The sequence below is a fragment of the Sebastes fasciatus genome, chromosome 11 (genome assembly GCF_043250625.1).
Source record: "Sebastes fasciatus isolate fSebFas1 chromosome 11, fSebFas1.pri, whole genome shotgun sequence".
NCBI classification, from domain to species: domain Eukaryota; kingdom Metazoa; phylum Chordata; class Actinopteri; order Perciformes; family Sebastidae; genus Sebastes; species Sebastes fasciatus.
This window is the reverse complement of record NC_133805.1, coordinates 30,836,200-30,859,524: the sequence shown is the minus strand read 5'-3', so window position 1 is coordinate 30,859,524 and position 23,325 is coordinate 30,836,200. Positions and strand designations below refer to the sequence as shown.

The 23,325-nt window shown below is 43.8% G+C and overlaps 2 protein-coding genes and 1 long non-coding RNA gene across 3 annotated transcripts; all 3 read right to left on the bottom strand.

Annotated features, from left to right (window-relative positions):
• Nucleotides 1–9,635: 9,635 nt before the first annotated feature.
• On the bottom strand, nucleotides 9,636–11,529 carry LOC141776293 (uncharacterized). The gene is made up of 2 exons (XR_012595732.1): nucleotides 11,398–11,529; nucleotides 9,636–10,395 (listed from the first exon to the last, which is right to left on the bottom strand). It is a non-coding gene; the product is annotated as an uncharacterized LOC141776293 (long non-coding RNA).
• Nucleotides 11,530–12,014: 485 nt separating this feature from the next.
• LOC141776613 (uncharacterized) lies at nucleotides 12,015–18,325 on the bottom strand. Its single transcript, XM_074650323.1, has 12 exons — nucleotides 18,298–18,325; nucleotides 18,108–18,209; nucleotides 17,177–17,631; nucleotides 16,629–17,077; nucleotides 16,184–16,508; nucleotides 15,802–16,047; nucleotides 15,039–15,594; nucleotides 14,728–14,940; nucleotides 14,298–14,632; nucleotides 13,887–14,149; nucleotides 13,554–13,802; nucleotides 12,015–13,456 (listed from the first exon to the last, which is right to left on the bottom strand). Exons 1-12 carry the CDS (start codon nucleotides 18,323–18,325, stop codon nucleotides 12,874–12,876), a joined length of 3,804 nt encoding a protein of 1,267 aa, XP_074506424.1. The 3' UTR covers nucleotides 12,015–12,873.
• On the bottom strand, nucleotides 17,390–20,945 carry LOC141776292 (uncharacterized). Its single transcript, XM_074649754.1, has 7 exons — nucleotides 20,769–20,945; nucleotides 20,039–20,061; nucleotides 19,132–19,482; nucleotides 18,863–19,053; nucleotides 18,108–18,773; nucleotides 17,976–17,995; nucleotides 17,390–17,631 (listed from the first exon to the last, which is right to left on the bottom strand). The coding sequence occupies exons 3-5, from the start codon at nucleotides 19,480–19,482 to the stop codon at nucleotides 18,500–18,502; spliced, it is 816 nt and encodes a 271-aa protein (XP_074505855.1). The 5' UTR covers nucleotides 20,039–20,061; nucleotides 20,769–20,945; the 3' UTR covers nucleotides 17,390–17,631; nucleotides 17,976–17,995; nucleotides 18,108–18,499.
• Between the last annotated feature and the right edge of the window lie 2,380 nt (nucleotides 20,946–23,325).

Genomic DNA, 23,325 nt, shown 5'->3' with positions numbered 1-23,325 from the left:
ATTATTTTGAAATTCAAAGTCAATATTTTGAAATACTAAGTCATTAATTTGAACTACTAAGTCATTAATTTGAAATACAAAGTAATTATTTAGAAATACTAAGTCAAATACACTTGACAGCAAATACACTTGACAAACCATTTACAATAACAGAATTCTATAACCCACTCAAACTCATATTCATCGAACCACTTGCAGCAGCCATCCATCAAAAAGTAAACATCACAGGAATCCAAACAAACAATATGCATCACAAGGTCAGCCTTTATGCAGACGACATTCTACTTTACTTACAAAATCCTTCATCTTCATTACCTGAAACCATCCGCCTCATAAATACTTTTTCTAAAATATCTGATTACACTATCAACTGGTCTGAATCCAGCATTCTCCCACTCAGCCCTAATATTTGGGATGTGGCAGTTCCAACACCACTCACCTTTCTGCCAACTGGTAATATCACATACCTATGAATCAACATTTCACCCAGGCTGTCGGACAAGCAGGGTAAGGGCAAGGATGGAGAATAACTTCAGGGTAAGGGCAAGGATGGAGAAGGACTTCAGGGTAAGGGCAAGGATGGAGAAGAACTTCAGGGTAAGGGCAAGGATGGAGAAGAACTTCAGGGTAAGATCAAGGATGGAGAAGAACTTCAGGGTAAGATCAAGGATGGAGAAGAGCTTCAAGGTAAGTAAAGGTTGTTAAACTACAGTAAACAGTAAAACAGTGAGGGATGGTAGTAAATGATATAGAACAATAGTAAAAAAGATTAATAGTGCTCCGGTGAACAGTTAAAAGATGGTTCAAGAGTTGTATGATGATGCACATCTGCAACGCACCAGAGTTTGATTAAAACTAAATGTTGCGGGGGGTCGAGGGACTTCGCCTTGGCATACTTCACCCAGCGCGACTTCGTATTACCTACAACGGAGTGGAGAAAATGTTTACGTCGCCCGATGAAGCCCAGAAATACATCACGAAAAACATTACAAAACAAGCGGCTGATCCTCGTTAATGACTGGCTCTCATGGAAGGAGGATATTATTTCTTACTGTAGGCTGTCCAAACTGATTTGACATAATCTCAAACCAGCCTGTCTGGGTAAGTGACGTGATGATGTCAAGCTAATGTCAGTAGCCTATAAGCCTGTTAATGTACACTGTTGATTTTCATTTGTTATATTATACAGTAGTGTGTAATATTTAGATAGCAATTGCAGATATGTCTAACTTCCTGATGTGAGGTATTTTTTCTTTTTTTTTTTTTTCTTTCTTTGTTTAAACCATGGTGAATTAAAATAAGTTAGTTGGGAAATTATTTAAAGCATTAGGAGGTTGATTTGAATTTAACTTGATATAATCTATACCAGCCTGTTTGCCTATTTACTCTGGGTATAGTGTTAAGCCAATATCAGGTTAATGTCAAGGTCCGTATGCAGGCCTAAATTATTTGCTTGCTACAATTGGTATGTTATCTTTATACATTTGCAGTATGTAGCCTCTTGATGTGAGTTCATATATAAATAAATGGAAGGTTAAAGTGAGTTAGTTGAAACCTTATTGAGGGTTATTTTATTTTATATTGATATCTACGCCCAGAAGTTTTCATGTTTTGTTGAGTTTAGCTTCTAGTTTAGTAGTTTCCCCAATACAAGCACATAGTGTGGATATTGTTACTTTGGGAAGAAGGTTCAACCCAGCTAGGATGGGTGAGAAGGGAAGGGAAATGAGGGACTTAAAGGGTTTTCTGTACTTGGGTTTATTTTTTCATTTGGCTTACATCATATGTTATATTATTTTTTATTTTTTTTATTTGAGCAACGATAGGGGCATAACATGCAAATTATTATTTGTCACTAGATATACTCATTATCTCTGGCCATGGTACACAATATGACTTTAGGAATGATGGCTACATGCCCAATTTCTTTTGTGAGCTGGAATGTTAAGGGGATGAACCATCATGTGAAACGCAAGAGAGTCCTGACACATTTGCATCAGTTAAAGGTGGATATTGCCTTCCTTCAGGAAACTCATCTGAATATATCTGACCACTCACGTTTGCATACTAGATGGGTTGGTGAAGTTTATCATTCAAAATCTCAGTGTAAGTCAAGAGGAGCAGCAGTCCTTATTAGTAAGTATGTGCCTTTTATTTCTTCTCAGATTTGTGCAGACCCAATGGGCCGATATGTGATTGTTACAGGCAAATTATATAACATCCCAGTTATCTTAGCTAGTGTCTATGCCCCTAATTGGGACGACGCTGCTTTCTTCACTAATTTCTTCTCCCGATTACCTGATTTAAACGAACATCATTTGTTGATAGGTGGAGACATGAACTGCGTGATATCCCCTAGTCTAGACCGTAGCGCTGCCAAAACTACACCAACTTCTAAAGCTGCCCTTTCAATTCAGCTGTTTCTTGATACTTATGGGATGGTTGATGTTTGGCGTGCTCTCAATCCTACTGTTCGCAAGTATTCCTTCTTTTCAGCTGTTCATAAAACATTTTCACGCATTGATCATATCATAATGGATAAGAATCTTCTCCCTTTGGTGCAGGAATGTGACTACCATACGATTGTAATCTCTGATCATGCTCCCCTTAAACTGAAGCTTAATCTACCAACCTCAAAAAACGCTTACAGACCATGGCGACTCAACCCACTTTTACTTTCAGATAAAACATTTTCAGATTTTATCTCATCACAGATTGATTTTTTTCTAGAAATTAATCAAACACCAATGATGTCATCATCAACAGTATGGGAAGCACTTAAGGCATATTTGAGGGGCCAAATTATTTCTTATAACGCACATCTACGGAAAACCAGAAATTTCCGTGCTAATGAATTGATGACTCAGATTGGTAATCTTGACTCACAATTGGCAACATCCCCATCAGCCGATGGCATTAAAGAACGTTTACTCCTCCAAAAAGAATTTGATTTATTAACCACACAAAAAGCTGAGAACCTCCTGATTAGATCTCATCATACATACTACGAGCATGGTGAAAAAACAGGGAGGATCCTTGCACACCAACTTCGCCAAAAAGCAGCAAGGCAGGCAATCCCTGAGATCCGGGATGAGTCTGGAATGGTCTGTATAGATCACTCTGACATTAACTCACGCTTTTTAAGGTTTTATCATAACTTGTATACATCTGAATCGTTGAAAGATGATTACTTGATTAAATCATTTCTTCAAAGTGTTGAGATCCCTCATATAGACCCTGTGACAGCTGCCGAGCTAGAGTCTCCGTTTTCAATTGGAGAAATTGAGATGGCCATCAGGAGTATGCAATGTGGAAAATCCCCCGGCCCAGACGGGTATCCATCGGAATTCTTTAAGAAATTTTCAAATCAATTGGCTCCAATTTTAAACTCTGTATATAACGACACCCTGTCAGCTGGCTCACTGCCTGAAACATTACGACAAGCTACCATATCACTTATTCTGAAAAAAGGCAAAAATCAACAGGAATGTGGTTCCTACCGTCCTATTTCCTTGATCAATGTGGACAGCAAAATCCTGGCAAAAATGATTGCTCGCCGTCTTGAAACAGTCCTCCCAACCATAATCTCTCCTGACCAGACGGGCTTTGTAAAAAATCGACTGTCCTCTTTCAACATCAGGCGCTTATACGATATAATTTATGGTCCCTCTCCACCCGACGAACCGGAAGTGGTGATATCTCTAGATGCCGAAAAGGCTTTTGATCGGGTGGAGTGGGACTATTTATTTTGTACTCTTGAGAGATTCGGATTTCACCTCCTATTCAACTAACACGAGGGACGAGACAGGGGTGTCCTCTGTCCCCCCTTCTTTTTGTGATTACGATTGAGCCGTTGGCTATAGCTTTGCGTAATAATAAGGATATTAAAGGTATTACAAGGGCAGGGTTGGAACATAACGTCTCGCTATACGCAGACGATATGCTACTCTACCTGTCTGACCCACCCTCCTCTCTTCCTGCAGCTCTTAATCTCTTAATTGAATTTGGCAAAGTTTCTGGCTATAAAGTAAATACACAAAAAAGTGAATTGATGCCCATAAATTTGGCAGCAAGAGACTCCCTGTTTATTCGTACTGTGCCGTTTAAAGTGTGCATGGACAAAATTAAATATCTTGGTGTGTGGGTCACATCCAATTTTAAAGACCTCTTCTCAGCAAATTTCCCTCCTTTTCTGTCCTCTCTCAAGGAGGATATTAATCGTTGGGATCTGCTACCCTTATCTCTGGCAGGTAGAATTAACGCTATAAAGATGAACTTATTGCCTAAACTTCTTTGTATGTTTCAGTCTATACCAGTCTTCTTAACTAAAACATTTTTCATTTCCCTGGACAGAAAGCTTTCTTCTTTCATTTGGAGTAAGAAGAATCCACGTATACGCAAAGCTATACTACAGAGACCTCGGCAGCAGGGAGGGCTTAGTCTGCCAAACTTTCAGTTCTACTATTGGGCAGCAAATATCAAATTTATTTCCTATTGGATGGAAGGAACTGAAGTAACAGCTGTGCCTGAATGGCTAATACTAGAGAGAGACTCTTGTAAGAACACCTCATTACTTGCCTTATTATGCTCTAGCCTGCCATACTCAGAGCCTATAACTAAATATACTTGTAACCCAGTTGTTATTCATTCTTTAAAAATTTGGAAACAATTCAGACAATCCTTCGAGATCTGTAAATTTTCAATACTGGCTCCCATTGTAAATAACCATGCATTCCTGCCGCCTTTGACGGATGCCTTATTCAGTGGTTGGCAGAGAAATGGGATTTGTTCATTTAAAGACATGTTCATAAATGGCTCATTTGCCTCTTTTGAGCAGATTGTTCAGAAATTCAATATTCCCAGGTTACACTTTTTCAGATACCTACAAACTCGCAGCTTCATGTCTTCAAATATCATTCAATTCCCTACACAGCCGCTAAACACGCTCCTAGACTAGACATCACATCATCCAGAAAGGGAAAGATAGGTGACATATATTCCTTATTAATGAGAGAAAATATGACAAGTCCCCTAAAAAAAACTCCCTTAAAAATCAGTGGGAGGGGGACCTTGGTGTTGTTATTTCAGATACTATCTGGTCAAAAATGATGAGGGGAATATACTCATCTTCCATATGTATGAGACATACTGTCATGCAGTTTAAAAATTTTCATCGACTGCACTGGACCAAAGTTAAACTATCCCAATTCAAATCCGATATAGACACCATGTGTGACCGCTGCAAGCAGAACCAGGCCACTCTAATTCACATGTTTTGGGATTGTCCTAAACTATCTAATTTTTGGCAATTAATTTTCAATATGCTTTCCAAAACTACCGACAGATTCTTAGAACCATCAGCTTGTCTTGCTTTGTTTGGGGTGGTACCACAAAATTTTACGTTAAACAACAATAAACTAAACCTATCTTTTGCTACGCTGGTGGCCAGACGACAAATTTTGATTAGATGGAAGGATTGCAACCCTCCAACATTTGCACAATGGCTCAGAGACATGTTATATTTTATTAAGTTGGAGAAAATTAGGTATACTATTAAAGGGTCAGCCGAGAAGTTTTCATTGATCTGGCAACCTTTTCTTAGTCACGTTGACTCTTTAGACTCAGATAACTTTGTGGCTGATTAAAGTTTGATGTATGTGTGTGTATGTATGTGTATATGTATGTACGTATATGTATGTACATATATGTATGTGTATGTATATGTATGTGTATGTATATGTATATGGATATTTGACCAGGAACATTTCAAAGGAAAAGTGCCCTAAATGACAGGGTGTAACACCCTAGACCTCTATCAATTTATCATGATTTATGTTTATTTATTATTATTATTATTATTTATTTATTTTTATTTATTTATCTATGTATTTATATTCATTCTTGTACACTTTATATACATATATATATATATATATATATATTTTTTTTTTTTCTGAGTGCCCTCCGGGTATTGTCATGGGTGGGGGGTGGGGGGTGGGGGGGTTATATACCAGTCCAAACATGTTTGTGCAATGGATTGTAAGAGTTGTATTAGCAAAATGTATAAATAAACTCTGTTTAAAAAAAACAAAACTAAATGTTGGCATGTGCCAGCGCCCTTAGGGCCTTGCGGTATGTATAGTATAGTATATGTATAGTATATGTATAGTAGTATCCTGGTTATGATCAAGATTTTTGAATATGTGGTTTATTTCTTGAAGCTCTGCTCGGTTGTAGAAACCCAGATAAGCCCTTATCCCACTTTTAAGAAGCTGGAATGCTCTGATAGATACTCTGGCATGGAAACAGCTTTTTCACCTTATTTGCACAGCAGATGACCTTGTTTGTCTCCTCAGACTGAAACCTGAAGACTGTACTACAACACAGCAAGACCACATCAGTCCTGAACCACATCAGTCCGGTTCAGTCCGGTTCCGATGACGTTTCCCTGATCCCAGACCCAGCTGTTGAACCAGAATCAGGGTCTGGGTGGACAAAGATCTCTCATCTCCCCCCCCCCCCCCCCTTTGAAATGAAAGTAAGCCTTCTGCATTAAACAGACTCTCACATGATGATCTTTTTAAATGTGAGGTTATAATAACATCATTCTGTCAGCCTGAAACAAGAACACAGTCTGAGACAACGATCCACAGTTCAGCACAGAAGGCCTGTTTTTATTGAACACCTCAAATCATTCAAAGGTTACATTCAATATAATAATAATAATACTGTGTGTGTGTATATATATATATATATATATATATATATATATATATATATATATATATATGTATATATATATATACATATATATATATATGTATATATATATATACATATATATATATATATATATATATATAAATGGTACAGAGATAGAGCCAGATGCTGCTGGTCCAGACAGTGATGACTGATTACAACATGCTGTTTGATTATTGACACCATGAGAGTGAAACATCATCTCCCTTCTATCAGCTGAGGATGAACACGTGAAGTATCTAAAGTCTTTGTCCTCAGCTGCAGTGAACAAGGAGCATTATTTAGATGTAAAGCTTCATCTACACACATCTACACAGCTGTGTGTGTTTCCTCCTCTACATCTGTTCACTCTGGAAACAACAACAGTAGAAAACAATACAACTACAGATGGTTTGTTCTATAGTCGGCTGAAACACCACCTGAGAGGTCAAATAAAGTAGCTGTCTGTCTCTCTGTCTGTCTGTCTGTACTGTATGTCTCTGTCTGTGTTTCTATAGAGAAGGACATTAATAATAAAGAGACATCAGAGAGACTGAAACACACAACAACAGGAGGAGGTAACTCTGTTTGGATCCTGCCTCCTCTTCTCAGCCAGCCAGTCCTCCACAGAGCATCCTGAAGTGATGTCCTCTGTCCCGGCTGTGTCCACAGACCAGACAGATGTAACGCTCCGTCTTCAGTCCAGCAGGGACTGGATCAGCTCGGGGACGCACTGATAACCTGGCTGGACATCAGGACCCTGCACCTCCTCCTGAAAAGAAACACAAGAAAGGAAGAGAAGAAGTTGTGAAACATGTAACCTTAAGCGCTGTGAAACATGTAACCTTAACCCTACCACATCACAATAAAGGATTCTAATATCTACACTGTCATCATTATTGTCACTAGTAGCCCCTGTCACACAGCAGAATCAGAGAACAGAGGATTTAAGAAATGCTCCTCTTCCTCCTAGTTCTGCTGATATCTGTGTCCTCAGCAGGTGAAGTCCTGAACCAGAGGACACATACAGCTACATTACAGTGGTTTCCTCCTCTCACATCTGTATGTCATCAATACCAAACTAAAGCATCACAACATGTTCATCATCACATGTTCTGACATCTTTATATACATGAAATATAGAATACAGTAGGTGCATGAACAGATGTGGGTTAGCTGTCTGTCAACAGCTGTATTAACAGCTGTATTAATACAGCTGTATTAACAGACAGCTAACTGTATTAACAGCTGTATTAATACACAGCTAACTGTATTAACTGAATACAGCTGTCTGTTAACAGCTGTATTCAGCTCTACTGGACTGTAGACCTCCAGACACATGAATGAAAGTAGCCTCGTGTTTCTTGGCTCTACATGATAATCACGAGAGATCAGTTTAATGGAAGCAGATGGATCAGATAATAAGATAATATCAGGTGATATTAAACAGGTGAGTTAGAGCTACAGCAGAGTGTTAGTGATGTTAGCAGCCAGCAGCTGAATAAAACAGGTTAAACAGCATGAACGTTAGCTGGTTAACACGAAGCAGTGATTCATAGTGTAACGTTATAAGTTCATAGAGTAACATTAAAGTTTGACGTTATTAAAACTATAAACTATAATCTCTATAGCATCACGGTGGTTGTTGACATCACTCAGGTATCAGTCAACGGGCCGTAAAAAGCCGTAAAAACACCTCAGCTAGCTCCGCGTTGTAACGTCAGACATGAATGTGTGTTTTTATAGAGTTATACGCTCATAATTAATGAATAATAACATATTTAACTCACGTAGTAGCGCCGCTGTCAGGCTGACGGCGAGAATCCAACATGGAGGATGTTCGCTTTGGCTTTGACCCGCCCTACGAGGCTCCCGATTGGCTCTGACCAATTGTGTCACCGATCTGATTGGACGGCAAAAAGCTTGGATCGTCTGATTGGCTCTCGCCAATTGTGTCACCGATCCGATTGGCTCTCGCCAACTGTGGGAGGAGGGAGGGAAGGGGTGTTCTGCTCCTGTGTATCTGCCGCGGAGCAGAAGATCAGCGGTTCGACCCCTGCCTGCGGCAAGGATGGAGAAGAGCTTCAGGATTGAGAAGAGCTTCAAGGTGAGGTCAAGGATGGAGAAGAGCTTCAAGGTAAGTAAAGGTTGTTAAACTGTACAGTAAAACGTAAAACAGTAAGGGATGGTAGTAAATGATATAGAACAATAGTAAAAAGATTAATAGTAAAGAAAGGTTTGTAATCAAATCTGTGCTACAGTTAAAAGATGGTTCAAAAGTTGTATGATGATGCACATCTGCAACACACTAGAGTTTGATTGAAAGTAAATGTTGGCATGTGCCAGCGCCCTTAGGGCCTTGCGGTATGTATAGTATAGTATAGTATAGTATATGTATAGTAGTATCCTGGTTATGATCAAGATTTTTGAATATGTGGTTTATTTCTTGAAGCTCTGCTCGGTTGTAGAAACCCAGATAAGCCCTTATCCCACTTTTAAGAAGCTGGAATACTCTGATAGATACTCTGGCATGGAAACAGCTTTTTCACCTTATTTGCACAGCAGATGACCTTGTTTGTCTCCTCAGACTGAAACCTGAAGACTGACTGTGTACTACAACACAACAAGGCCACATCAGTCCTGAACCACATCAGTCCGGTTCAGTCCGGTTCAGTCCGGTTCCGATGACGTTTCCCTGATCCCAGACCCAGCTGTTGAACCAGAATCAGGGTCTGGGTGGACAAAGATCTCTCACCCCCCCCCCCCCCCCCCCCCTTTGAAATGAAAGTAAGCCTTCTGCATTAAAGCGACTCTCACATGATGATCTTTTTAAATGTGAGGTTATAATAACATCATTCTGTCAGCCTGAAACAAGAACACAGTCTGAGACAACGATCCACAGTTCAGCACAGAAGGCCTGTTTTTATTGAACACCTCAAATCATTCAAAGGTTACATTCAATATAATAATAATAATACTGTGTGTGTGTATATATATATATATATATATATATATATATAAATGGTACAGAGATAGAGCCAGATGCTGCTGGTCCAGACAGTGATGACTGATTACAACATGCTGTTTGATTATTGACACCATGAGAGTGAAACATCATCTCCCTTCTATCAGCTGAGGATGAACACGTGAAGTATCTAAAGTCTTTGTCCTCAGCTGCAGTGAACAAGGAGCATTATTTAGATGTAAAGCTTCGTCTACACACATCTACACAGCTGTGTGTGTTTCCTCCTCTACATCTGTTCACTCTGTAAACAACAACAACAGTAGAAAACAACACAACTACAGACGGTTTGTTCTACAGTCGGCTGATACACCACCTGAAAGGTCAAATATAGTAGCTGTCTGTCTCTCTGTCTCTGTCTGTCTGTCTGTGTTTCTGCAGAGAAGGACATTAATAATAAAGAGACATCAGAGAGACTGAAACACACAACAACAGGAGGAGGTAACTCTGTTTGGATCCTGCCTCCTCTTCTCAGCCAGCCAGTCCTCCACAGAGCGTCCTGAAGTGATGTCCTCTGTCCCGGCTGTGTCCACAGACCAGACAGATGTAACGCTCCGTCTTCAGTCCAGCAGGGACTGGATCAGCTTGGGGACGCGCTGATAACCTGGCTGGACATCAGGACCCTGCACCTCCTCCTCCTCCTGAGAAGAAACACAAGAAAGGAAGAGAAGAAGTTGTGAAACATGTAACCTTAAGCGCTGTGAAACATGTAACCTTAACCCTACCACATCACAATAAAGGATTCTAATATCTACACTGTCATCATTATTGTCACTAGTAGCCCCTGTCACACAGCAGAATCAGAGAACAGAGGATTTAAGAAATGCTCCTCTTCCTCCTAGTTCTGCTGATATCTGTGTCCTCAGCAGGTGAAGTCCTGAACCAGAGGACACATACAGCTACATTACAGTGGTTTCCTCCTCTCACATCTGTATGTCATCAATACCAAACTAAAGCATCACAACATGTTCATCATCACATGTTCTGACATCTTTATATACATGAAATATAGAATACAGTAGGTGCATGAACAGATGTGGGTTAGCTGTCTGTTAACAGCTGTATTAACAGACAGCTGTTAGTACAGTTAGCTGTGTATTAATACACAGCTAACTGTATTAACTGAATACAGCTGTCTGTTAACATCTGTATTAACAGCTCTACTGGACTGTAGACCTCCAGACACATGAATGAAAGTAGCCTCGTGTTTCTTGGCTCTACATGATAATCACGAGAGATCAGTTTAATGGAAGCAGATGGATCAGATAATAAGATAATATCAGGTGATATTAAACAGGTGAGTTAGAGCTACAGCAGAGTGTTAGTGATGTTAGCAGCCAGCAGCTGAATAAAACAGGTTAAACAGCATGAACGTTAGCTGGTTAACACGAAGCAGTGATTCATAGTGTAACGTTATAAGTTCATAGAGTAACATTAAAGTTTGACGTTATTACAACTATAAACTATAATCTCTATAGCATCACGGTGGTTGTTGACATCACTCAGGTATCAGTCAACGGGCCGTAAAAAGCCGTAAAAACACCTCAGCTAGCTCCGCGCGGTAACGTCAGACATGAATGTGTGTTTTTATAGAGTTATACGCTCATAATTAATGAATAATAACATATTTAACTCACGTAGTAGCGCCGCTGTCAGGCTGACGGCGAGAATCCAACATGGAGGATGTTCGCTTTGGCTTTGACCCGCCCTACGAGGCTCCCGATTGGCTCTGACCAATTGTGTCATCGAGCTGATTGGACGGCAAAAAGCTTGGATTGTCTGATTGGCTCTCGCCAATTGTGTCACCGATCCGATTGGCTCTCGCCAACTGTGCCAGGGCTCGTTCCAAATGTGTCAAATTCACAGAGAAGAATGAGTTCAGCGAGACTGTGGGACGAGGGAGGGAAGGGGTGTTCTGCTCCCGTGCATCTGCCGCGGAGCAGGAGGTCGGCGGTTCGAAGCAAGAATGGAGAAGAGCTTCAAGGTAAGGGCAAGGATGGAGAAGAACTTCAGGGTAAGGACAAGCAGGGTAAGGATGGAGAAGAACTTCAGGGCAAGGACAAGGATGGAGAAGAACTTCAGGGTAAGGACAAGCAGGGTAAGGATGGAGAAGAACTTCAGGGCAAGGGCGAGGATGGAGAAGGACAAGCAAGGTAAGGGAAAGGATGGAGAAGAACTTCAGGGTAAGGGCTAGGATAAGGTTAAGAAGAGCTACAAGATAAGATGTTAAGGTAAAGTTAAGAAGAGCTTAGGATAAGGTTAAGAAGAGCTTAGGATAAGGATGTTAAATTGACTTACTTACTTACAAAGGTAAGTAAGTAAATGAGGTAAATAAAATATGTAGTAGAAATGAAGTAGTAAATAGTAAGTAGTGGTATAATAGTACATAGTAAGATGGTTCAAAGCTGTATGATGATGTCAGAAGTTATGTAATGAATTATAAATGATAAGAAATAATAAAGCTTCCAAACAGATTGCAGACTTTTTCATTTTATTTACAAAACAAAAACAAAACAGCGAAAACAGAGTTAAAGACTAACTGGTGAACATAAAGTACAGTCAAAACATACATCATACATGAAATCAAGGAGAAGGAGGGTAAATAACGCTCCAAAGTTGGGCTAACTTTTAAGGGGAAAGAATTAACTGTCATGTCCATGTTCAAAGGGGTCCCTTGACCTCTGACCTCCAGATGTGTGAATGTAAATGGGTTCTACGGGTACACACAAGTCTCCCCTTTACAGACATACCCACTTTATGATAATCACATGCAGTTTGAGGCAAAAAACATAAGCTGAGACTCTGGTGGATCCAATGAGCCCAACTGGATTCATGTGTGATGATGTTAGTCCCCATAGGAGACATTTTATTGACCTCCCTCCCTTTGGTGACCTCTAGGATATTCACAGCCTCATGAAACTTTACAGCCACAAACTAGAGACCTAGAGCATTCAGAGGATGGATGGATCAGACTAGAGACCTAGAGCATTCAGAGGATGGATGGATCAAACTAGAGACCTAGAGCAAAAGTCAAAAGTTTTTTATTCCAAATCACAGCATGGCTTTTTCTCTGGTGTTCCTCTTCCTGTTGACCCACAGTGCTGAGCTGCATCTCAAATGTCCCTCAGTCCCCGCCCCGGTCTCCCCCCCCGTGTCCTCATTTCCTCCCTCCATTCCTCCACAGTTTTTCCGCCGGTCAATGCGCAGTACGCGACTCCTCCAATGCGAGTGTGGCCGGTGTCGAGCGTCCTGGGCTGGCCACACTTGCTGCAGGTGTACTTCACAGTCGGCCGGCGGATTTTGCTCCCGGGTGGCGGCGGCCCTGGAGCGGCTTCGGCCGCCTTCCTCTTCCTGTACATAGTGGACCGGGACAGTTTTTCTGGTCCAGGAAGAGGAGGCTGGCCAGCAGATGAGGGTCCTGGCTGCTCCTCATCTGGATGAGGGGGAGGAGGGGGACCCTGATGTGAGGGTCCTGGCTGCTCCTCTTCTGGATGAGGGGGAGGAGGGGGACCCTGATGCGAGGGTCCTGGCTGGTCCTCGGGGACATTGAAGCTAAAGGGCTGTCCTTGTCCCACCTGTACAGAGGACAGCCCTTTAGCTGGAGGGAGAGGCTGGACGGCGATAGCTACTGCAGGGACGACGCCAGTTCCCTGCAGTAGCTTGTCCCTCCCCGCGTCTTTCTGGCGCCGAGAGAACCTGGAAGACAAACACAGGCTGTTTTTAGGCTCCTCATCTAACATCAATGACAGTAGAGATTACAACACATCAACACAGCTTCATGTTTAACTCTTACCACTGGGACAGGGTCCTCTGACTCAGCTCAAAGAGCTGGATTTCAGTCTGAGCCATCATCCTCGGGCTTGCCAGCACTGCCTCTCTGATGGCCACGTAGTCCGCGAGGACGAGGGACCAGCGAGTCCTCGTGACCCCCCCGAACCGCGTGGCCGCCGGGTGGAGCTGGCAGAGCTGGCTGCAAATGGCCTCCACCAGGCGGCTGATGCTGGGCCAAGTTGCAGGGCCCGAGTACGGTCCAAGAAGACAGCTGAAAAAGTAGTGGAGAGCACAGTGTGGGTTAGTATACAGCAGATATTTAGAGGAAACAGTCATTATTTGAAAACAGTCCTACCGTTCCACACTCTCCTTGCCAGGAAAGGCGGGGCTCTTCCCCTTCGCTGCCTTGAACCGCCCCTTAGGTTGCCTCTCCCGGTATCTGGGAGGGTAGACGACCCGCTGTTTGTCCTGCTCTGGCAGGCGATTCCAGAGCAGGATGAGTCGGTCTACCCTTCTGTCAGAAAGCCCCAGAAGGCTCCGTGCTTCCACCAGGGCCCGGGCCAGCTTCAGGACACGCTCATACCCCGGCTGGCCGTCAGGACCCGTGACATTCTCCTGCTGAGAAGAAACGAGAAAGAAAGAGGAGGATGTGAGCGGTCGCTGGTTTGAGTAAACAGAGGCAGTAAGCACAGAGCGCTGTCAAACGTCTTTGATAATAACATCTTCACTGTTATCATCATCAGTAGTTTGTAGTCAGTGACCTCACCTCGGTGTCTGAGGAGGGCTGCTGGGAAGCAGGAGCCTGAACCTCTGGGGCCTCGGGAGGGGCATTTTGGTCAGGGGCGGCTGGACCGGATGGCTCAGACCTGGGTGCGTCAGCTGGATCACCTGACCGGGCTGCTGCCGCTGTGCCGGTGGAGGGGGTATCGGGCTCGAAGACGGTGGGGTCCTCGACGTCCTCCCCGATACCCTCATCCTCCTCCTCCTCCTCCTCCAGCGACTCGATGGCAGCAGCCTCGTCCGGAGTGTCAGGGTCCAAGCTGACATCCTCAAGCACTCTGCCTGTCTGCTGGTACAGGTACTCCACCCCGATGAGCTCCCCTGTTACACAGCAGAATCAGAGAACGGAGGCTTTAGTAAATGCTCCTTTTCCTCACAGTTGAGATGTTGAGATTAAGTGTTTTCCCATCACATACCTGTGTACTCAGCAGGCTTGGTGAAGTCCTTAACCATCTGAAAGCCAAGCACCCTTTGGCTCTTCTGGTTAAGGACGTGCTTGAGGTGGCCACTGTAGGAGTGCAGAGGACCCTCCTGTCCCTCAGCTGCTGCTGCTGCTGCGCGGTCCTCGTTCCACCTCGCCAGTCCATCAACCAGGAACGCCTGGAAGTGCTTTGCACTCGCGCGGGTCCCTGAGGAAACAGGTTTTGAATAAAAAATGAATTAATGTTTTAAAGAAATGTGAATACAGGATATATTTTATCACAAGCTGTGAGACATATGCAAGTACCTGGGATGAACCGGTTGAGGTGGAAGGACTCCAAAGACGTGGAGCCCCTCGCGCAGCGATAGACCGGCAGGCTGACTCCGCCCTTTGTCAGCCTGCCGGTCTGGGTGTAGAGCTGTACACCCGGTGGGTCCTGAATGCAGCTGAGGTGGGCCCTCTGCGTACTCCAGATGTCCTGGATGCGGAGAGCGTTCAGCAACGGGACGTCCAGGGTGTTGCGCCCTGCCGGTCCGCCGAAGGTGTCGAGGAGGTCCTGGATGAGGAGTGTCGACTCCTCTGGCCCACGCGTCCGGCGACGGCAGTGGAGCCTCCACTCCTTCTTTGTGATCCTCTTGATCACCTCGGCGTCAGTCGGCGCAACCGTCCCGTGCCTCCCCTCCAGCTGGGACCGCTTAGCTTCGATGAGACGGCGGGCGTCTCTGGGGTTCACCTCGAAGATGCACTGAGACAGCTGCCTCATGAAGGGGGGGTAGAGCTCGTGGGTTTCTGTGGTGACACCTGATGCGAAGCGTCGCATCAGGTGCCAGATGTCCAGTCTCACCACGAGCTGTCCCCACTCCTGAGATAGAAGAAACATGATGTGGTTTAATTCTCATAACCCGTAATGACTGTTATATCCTTGAATCTACAGTTTTTATGATGTTGTAATCATGTAGATTAAAATCCTGGCTTTTGCCCATGATAAATATTGTAACGTGAGATTATTCATGATATTATAATTCTACTGTTATTATCAGTACAAGTATCAACAGTCTCGGATTCACACCGGAAACAAGGCAGCCGTCTTCGACACGCCGTCTCTACTGCAGCAGTCACGGTCCACGTAGATCAGCTGGGGGGGGGGTACCCCGGCGAGTTGGTACCGCCTCATCAAACCGGCCGCCATCCTGGACAGGCCCTCGGAGCTCTCGGAGCAGGTGAGGACGCTCATGAGGACCTGCCCGTACTCGTTGCCGACGTTAGTAGCCCAGGCGGCCGTGTCAGAGGCGGTACCTGCGAGCTTCTTCGTCACCTTGAGGGAGAGAGATTTCAAATGTTAATATGAGTGTATAATCACACACACACACACACACACACACACACACACACACAGCTGCGGTGTAAAAGCGGCTGTAAGAAAATATTAAATTGTGACAAACTTGACTCGCCTTCTTGGTGGAATCCATCTTCAAGATGGATCCGAAGGTGGACGTGATCCTGGCCTTGTACTCATCCAGCCGCGTCAGGACGTCGTAGCTGTAGACCGTCAGCAGCCAGATGGGTGAGGGCAGAGGGGGCATCTGGGGCGGTGGTGGAAACCGCCCCCTCACCGAGCACAAGGCCAGGAACTGCTCGCACACGCCGAGGTACTGGATCGCTCTCCGCATCCAGGCGTTCGAATGGTTCTCCCGCAGGGTGTTGAACAGCCGATTAGCACCGTTGCCCAGAGTGCGGGACCTCAGCTGTGCAACCACCCTCAGGTCACAGGACAGCCTGCGAAAAAACAACACTAACATTATATACAGCCACATGAAAACATCAAACAGGATGTTCAACACAGACTATACAGTAGATAGTATATAGTTCGATTTTTGTATTTATTTAATTTCTTACCTGTACGTAAGTATGGCTGGAAACTGGCAGCTGTAGGTGGGGGACAGCTGCCTTATGATGCCCTGTGACCACCCCACGACCTTCTTCTTACATCGACGGCACTCCAGGTACTCCGTGGCCATGAGATACCAGCCGTCGATGTCCAGGACCCTCCGGATGGTCCTGTACAGCCCAGCCTTTGTCATGGTCCCGGTGCACAAAGGCTGGGGGCATGTCAGCTGCAGATGCCAGATACGGTGCGGCATCCAGAGAAACAGCCGACATGCAAAGAAGGGGTCGGGGGACGCGGGAGGCTGGTTGTAGACCGGCCGGGTTTGGGGCGGGTGGTGCCAGAGGTTCAGCTCGGTGATGAGCCGAGACCTCCCCCTGCTGTCCCTGGAAAACAGCACCCGACCGATCCACTGCTGCTGCTCTACAGTGAGAGCTGCCCGCCAGGACTCAGGCAGCAGCTGGAGAGACAACCAGAGGACATACAGGACATTTTAATATCTGAGGACATAACTTCATGGGGGAGAGCAGCAGTGATTATGTGTGACAGTCACCCTTACCTCAGCACTGTCAGCAGGTGGTGGGGGAGGGAGGAAGGCTGGTCTGGGCATCTCCTCCTGTTCCTCTGGGGCGGGGGCTTTAGTTGCCGCAGGCGGCGGCGGCGGCATGGCAGCTGCGGGCGGCGGCATGGCAGCTGCGGGCGGCGGCATGGCAGCTGCGGGCGGCGGCGGCGGCGGTGGTGGCAGCAGGGCAGCTGCGGGTGGTGGCAGCAGGGCAGCTGCGGGTGGTGGCAGCGGCGGCGAGCGAGCTGGTGACTCTGCCGGCTGGACCATGACGAGGGCTGCTGGAGGCTGCAGGGGGTGGTCTTGGTCCTGTGTGGCCTCCAGCAGCTCCTCGTCTGTGGGCTCATCCAGCAGAGCAGAGACACCAGCTCCCTTCTCAGCTGCTCCTGAGGTGGAGGTGGAGGTGGAAGGAGGTGGATGCTGCAGGAGCGAGAGAGCCTTTACATCTGAGGCTTAAAGAGAAATAAAATATTTCAGTAACATGAAAGAATGAGATGGTCGTGTTAATATTGAGGGACACATTGAGCCAAGCTGCATATAGAAACTACAGGAGCTTAGGAGGCGGCTGTGAACAGAGACAGTGAGGATGAGACAACATGATAACGACAGATTCACCAGGTAGAGTGAGTGATGCAGGGAGCAGCTAGAGGAGTTATGCAGGCAACGAGGGATGAAGACGATGTTATTCTACCAACGAGGGAAAGGGTGATGAAGCGATGTTATTCTACAGATGCACGCATTAGTGATGTTTAGTTTAGTGATTGGAGACGCGCACCAGGCCGACACCAGAACTTACCTGTTGTTTCCTCTCCTTCTCTGATTACAGAAACATTTATAAAGCAAAGTAAAAAAGAAGGGTCAGGAATGAATTCAAACCTTTCTGTTATTAACAATTTGTCACATGATTATTTCTAAACTTTTTACTTACACTTCTCCATGTCAACTACCGCCTTGACCAGCTCTTCATCTGTAACCTCCTCAGAGGACACTGAGGAGGTCCGAGCTGGTCTGAAGGGGCTGTAGTGGGAGGCTGTAATCACACAATTGGAGATAACAGAAATATACAGTGAACACAGGAAATTAAGTTTTACTCAGTATTTCATTTAAGCTGGACTTGCCTGGAAATGCAGGCTTAGGGGCCACCATCTTCTTAACGTGTGCCTGCATTTCCACCACAGACAGAGAACGCCGCCCAGAGACGAAGGCCGCAAGCGCTGAACCAAGAGGCCTGTAATAAGAATAAATGACACACAGCAACATCTGTAATGAGACAACATGGCAAATACTAACACTCCTTCAGAGAGGTCACACCCAGGTACATCAATCAGCTTTACAGTAAAACACGTACTGTGCTCTCTGGCTTGCAGCCGAGACAGAGACGCCGCTGCTGCTGCTGCTGCTGCTGCTGCTGCTGCTGCTGCTGCTGCTGCTGCTGGCGGCGGCGGCGGCTGTGGTGGTGGATGCAGCAGCTGTGGTGGTGGATGCAGCAGAAGCAGTGCTTGCTCTCTGTCTGTCTCTGCTCCGGACATACCGGACGGCGTTCTCCATCTGCGTGCCTGGAGCTGGCGCCTTCCTCCGGAGGTAGTTGACAAATCTGTACAAATCAGACAACAGTCACATGATTGTAACCATCGATGGTCAGTACAGCAACTTGATTAGAATCCAAATGTTTTAACAATTTACCGGATCTTTTTGCGGTCCTCAGACTCGTACAGGCTCTGCAGGGTCTCAAATTTGAAGTCCCCGAAGCCAACAAGGGCCTGTCCCTCCTGACCGGGCTGGAGGGACTTCACCTGCGCCTCCTCAAACGCACGGTGGAACCTGACTGCCTCCACAAAGTCAGGGTACGCTGAGGAGTAGCGGATGAGGGCGTCCTGTAAGTTCACACAGAGAGGTTAAAACTGCCATCACTCTTTTAATTGTACTATATAAATCAGACTGAAAGACTCCACCTTGTTGGCCATTAACGGGGACTGAGACCCCGACTTCTCTCGCTCCTTCTGGTGGGAGGCGACCAGATTGACGGCATAGCCCACGTCATTCTCCAGGAGCCAGTGGAAGGTCTTGCCCAGGTACCGACCAAACTGGAACTTCCACCGGCTCAGGACGAGGGTGGCGTTGGCGGTGTCGCCACCCTCAGAGGCGACGTGGGCCCAGGCCTCAGCATCCACCTCCTCCGGTTTCTTTGCCCTGAATGGGGCTTGGCCCCCGGCTGCCTGCCGAGGGCCAAAGGCTTGGGCCTCTGCCGAGGACTTCAGCAGAAGGGTCCCGTTGGGGGCCCTCCTAAAAGTTGGATGTTCCATCTGAACAGAGAAAATGGACATCAGCAGTATTCAGCACATATATATATATATATATATATATATATATATATATATAAAACAACAGTACTACTCCATAAAGTGGGGAAAGAGGGAGAAGAGGATCTGCTACACAGAGGATTCATCCCGCTGAGTCTTGTCCATTAGTGTGGGTTTTATTATTTATTCTTGTCAACAGTCCGTGTGAGCAGAGGCAGGGATTGGCTGTATTGTCCTCCACGACGCCGTGGTTAAGCAGTAGAAACAGAGCTGATCACATGTAATATATAACATCTGGTTTAATAGTGGGAATAAGTATTGTTATATTACTTTAACCTCTTTTTTGTTAGACCTAGGTATTCAATTATTGGTTAATGTTTTGTTATTTTTTTGGCTGAATAAAAAGCCCAAATTATTTCACAACTCCTGTTTCCTCGTTGCTTCACTGCTTGGTCCCTTACAAATATATTATATTATTATATATTATATATATATATATATATATATATATACTATACTGCAGTAAATACTTGATGAAGAAAGGACATGTAGTACTTACAGTTATAGTTTTGAAAGTAGTATCTATAATATAACAGACAGGAAAAACACAGTTAGATTACAGTATTTTTATCCACTCACATACATTACAGTATATCATGAATACCAAACTAACTAAGAGCAGGGCTAACCCAATTACACACTCATTGTACCACCACACCAAATTCCATTCGCAAATTTAACACTTTAACGTTTCTTTTATCTAGGTATCATGTACTTTTCCCAAATATGTGTTGGTGTCTTTTAGAAAAACCCTCATGAACCACTTTTCACATCGGCATAAATTACATCCACCTCACAGCTTTATTTAAACAGAGAACGGGTCACTTTTAAGGCTGGCTGCAGATAAACACCTCAACATTTAATCAGCTGTTATTTAACAGGAGTCTGGCGGTGTGAGAGCAGCCAGCTACTGAGATAAAGAGAGCCGATTAAAACGGGTTAAACAGCATGAACGTTAGCTGGTTAACACGAAGCAGTGATTCATAGTGTAATGTTATAAGTTCATAGAATGACATTAAAGTTTGACGTTATTACAGCGTTATTAAAACTATAAACTATAATCTCTATAGCATCACGGTGGTTGTTGACATCACTCAGGTATCAGTCAACGGGCCGTAAAAAGCCGTAAAAACCCCTCAGCTATCTCCGCGCGGTAACGTCAGACATGAATGTGTGTTTTTATAGAGTTATACGCTCATAATTAATGAATAATAACATATTTAACTCACGTAGTAGCGCCGCTGTCAGGCTGACGGCGAGAATCCAACATGGAGGATGTTCGCTTTGACTTTGACCCGCCCTACGAGGCTCCCCATTGGCTCCGGCCAATTGTGTCACCGATCCGATTGGACGGCAAAAGCTTGGATCGTCTGACTGGCTCCGGCCAATTGTGTCACCGATCCGATTGGCTCTCGCCAACTTGTTCCAAATGTGTCAAATTCACAGAGAAGATTGAGCCCAGCTAGGCGCAAGGATGACACGCAAATTCGTGAAGCGTTCCTTCTATTATGACTTTTCTGATCATTATGGGATGTTTTCTGATGTTTTAATGATTTTTTGGAAATTTTTAGAATTGTTTCTGATTATTTTCTGACTTTTCTATTTATTTTCTATGACTTTTCTGATTATTTTCTGATGTTTTATGACTGTGATGTTTATTGATGATTTTATGATTTTTTTAATGATTTATTGTGGTACTTGTTGAGCTACTAAGTCATTTGAAAATACTAAGTCATTATTTTGAAATACTAAGTCATTATTTTGAGGTATTAAGTCATTATTTTGAAATACTAACTCATTATTTTGAAATACAAAGTCATTATTTTGAAATACTAAGTCATTATTTTGAGGTATTAAGTCATTATTTTGAAATACAAAGTCATTATTTTGAAATACAAAGTCATTATTTTGAAATTCAAAGTCAATATTTTGAAATACTAAGTCATTAATTTGAACTACTAAGTCATTAATTTGAAATACAAAGTAATTATTTAGAAATACTAAGTCAAATACACTTGACAGCAAATACACTTGACAAACCATTTACAATAACAGAATTCTATAACCCACTCAAACTCATATTCATCGAACCACTTGCAGCAGCCATCCATCAAAAAGTAAACATCACAGGAATCCAAACAAACAATATGCATCACAAGGTCAGCCTTTATGCAGACGACATTCTACTTTACTTACAAAATCCTTCATCTTCATTACCTGAAACCATCCGCCTCATAAATACTTTTTCTAAAATATCTGATTACACTATCAACTGGTCTGAATCCAGCATTCTCCCACTCAGCCCTAATATTTGGGATGTGGCAGTTCCAACACCACTCACCTTTCTGCCAACTGGTAATATCACATACCTATGAATCAACATTTCACCCAGGCTGTCGGACAAGCAGGGTAAGGGCAAGGATGGAGAATAACTTCAGGGTAAGGGCAAGGATGGAGAAGGACTTCAGGGTAAGGGCAAGGATGGAGAAGAACTTCAGGGTAAGGGCAAGGATGGAGAAGAACTTCAGGGTAAGATCAAGGATGGAGAAGAACTTCAGGGTAAGATCAAGGATGGAGAAGAGCTTCAAGGTAAGTAAAGGTTGTTAAACTACAGTAAACAGTAAAACAGTGAGGGATGGTAGTAAATGATATAGAACAATAGTAAAAAAGATTAATAGTGCTCCGGTGAACAGTTAAAAGATGGTTCAAGAGTTGTATGATGATGCACATCTGCAACGCACCAGAGTTTGATTAAAACTAAATGTTGCGGGGGGTCGAGGGACTTCGCCTTGGCATACTTCACCCAGCGCGACTTCGTATTACCTACAACGGAGTGGAGAAAATGTTTACGTCGCCCGATGAAGCCCAGAAATACATCACGAAAAACATTACAAAACAAGCGGCTGATCCTCGTTAATGACTGGCTCTCATGGAAGGAGGATATTATTTCTTACTGTAGGCTGTCCAAACTGATTTGACATAATCTCAAACCAGCCTGTCTGGGTAAGTGACGTGATGATGTCAAGCTAATGTCAGTAGCCTATAAGCCTGTTAATGTACACTGTTGATTTTCATTTGTTATATTATACAGTAGTGTGTAATATTTAGATAGCAATTGCAGATATGTCTAACTTCCTGATGTGAGGTATTTTTTCTTTTTTTTTTTTTTCTTTCTTTGTTTAAACCATGGTGAATTAAAATAAGTTAGTTGGGAAATTATTTAAAGCATTAGGAGGTTGATTTGAATTTAACTTGATATAATCTATACCAGCCTGTTTGCCTATTTACTCTGGGTATAGTGTTAAGCCAATATCAGGTTAATGTCAAGGTCCGTATGCAGGCCTAAATTATTTGCTTGCTACAATTGGTATGTTATCTTTATACATTTGCAGTATGTAGCCTCTTGATGTGAGTTCATATATAAATAAATGGAAGGTTAAAGTGAGTTAGTTGAAACCTTATTGAGGGTTATTTTATTTTATATTGATATCTACGCCCAGAAGTTTTCATGTTTTGTTGAGTTTAGCTTCTAGTTTAGTAGTTTCCCCAATACAAGCACATAGTGTGGATATTGTTACTTTGGGAAGAAGGTTCAACCCAGCTAGGATGGGTGAGAAGGGAAGGGAAATGAGGGACTTAAAGGGTTTTCTGTACTTGGGTTTATTTTTTCATTTGGCTTACATCATATGTTATATTATTTTTTATTTTTTTTATTTGAGCAACGATAGGGGCATAACATGCAAATTATTATTTGTCACTAGATATACTCATTATCTCTGGCCATGG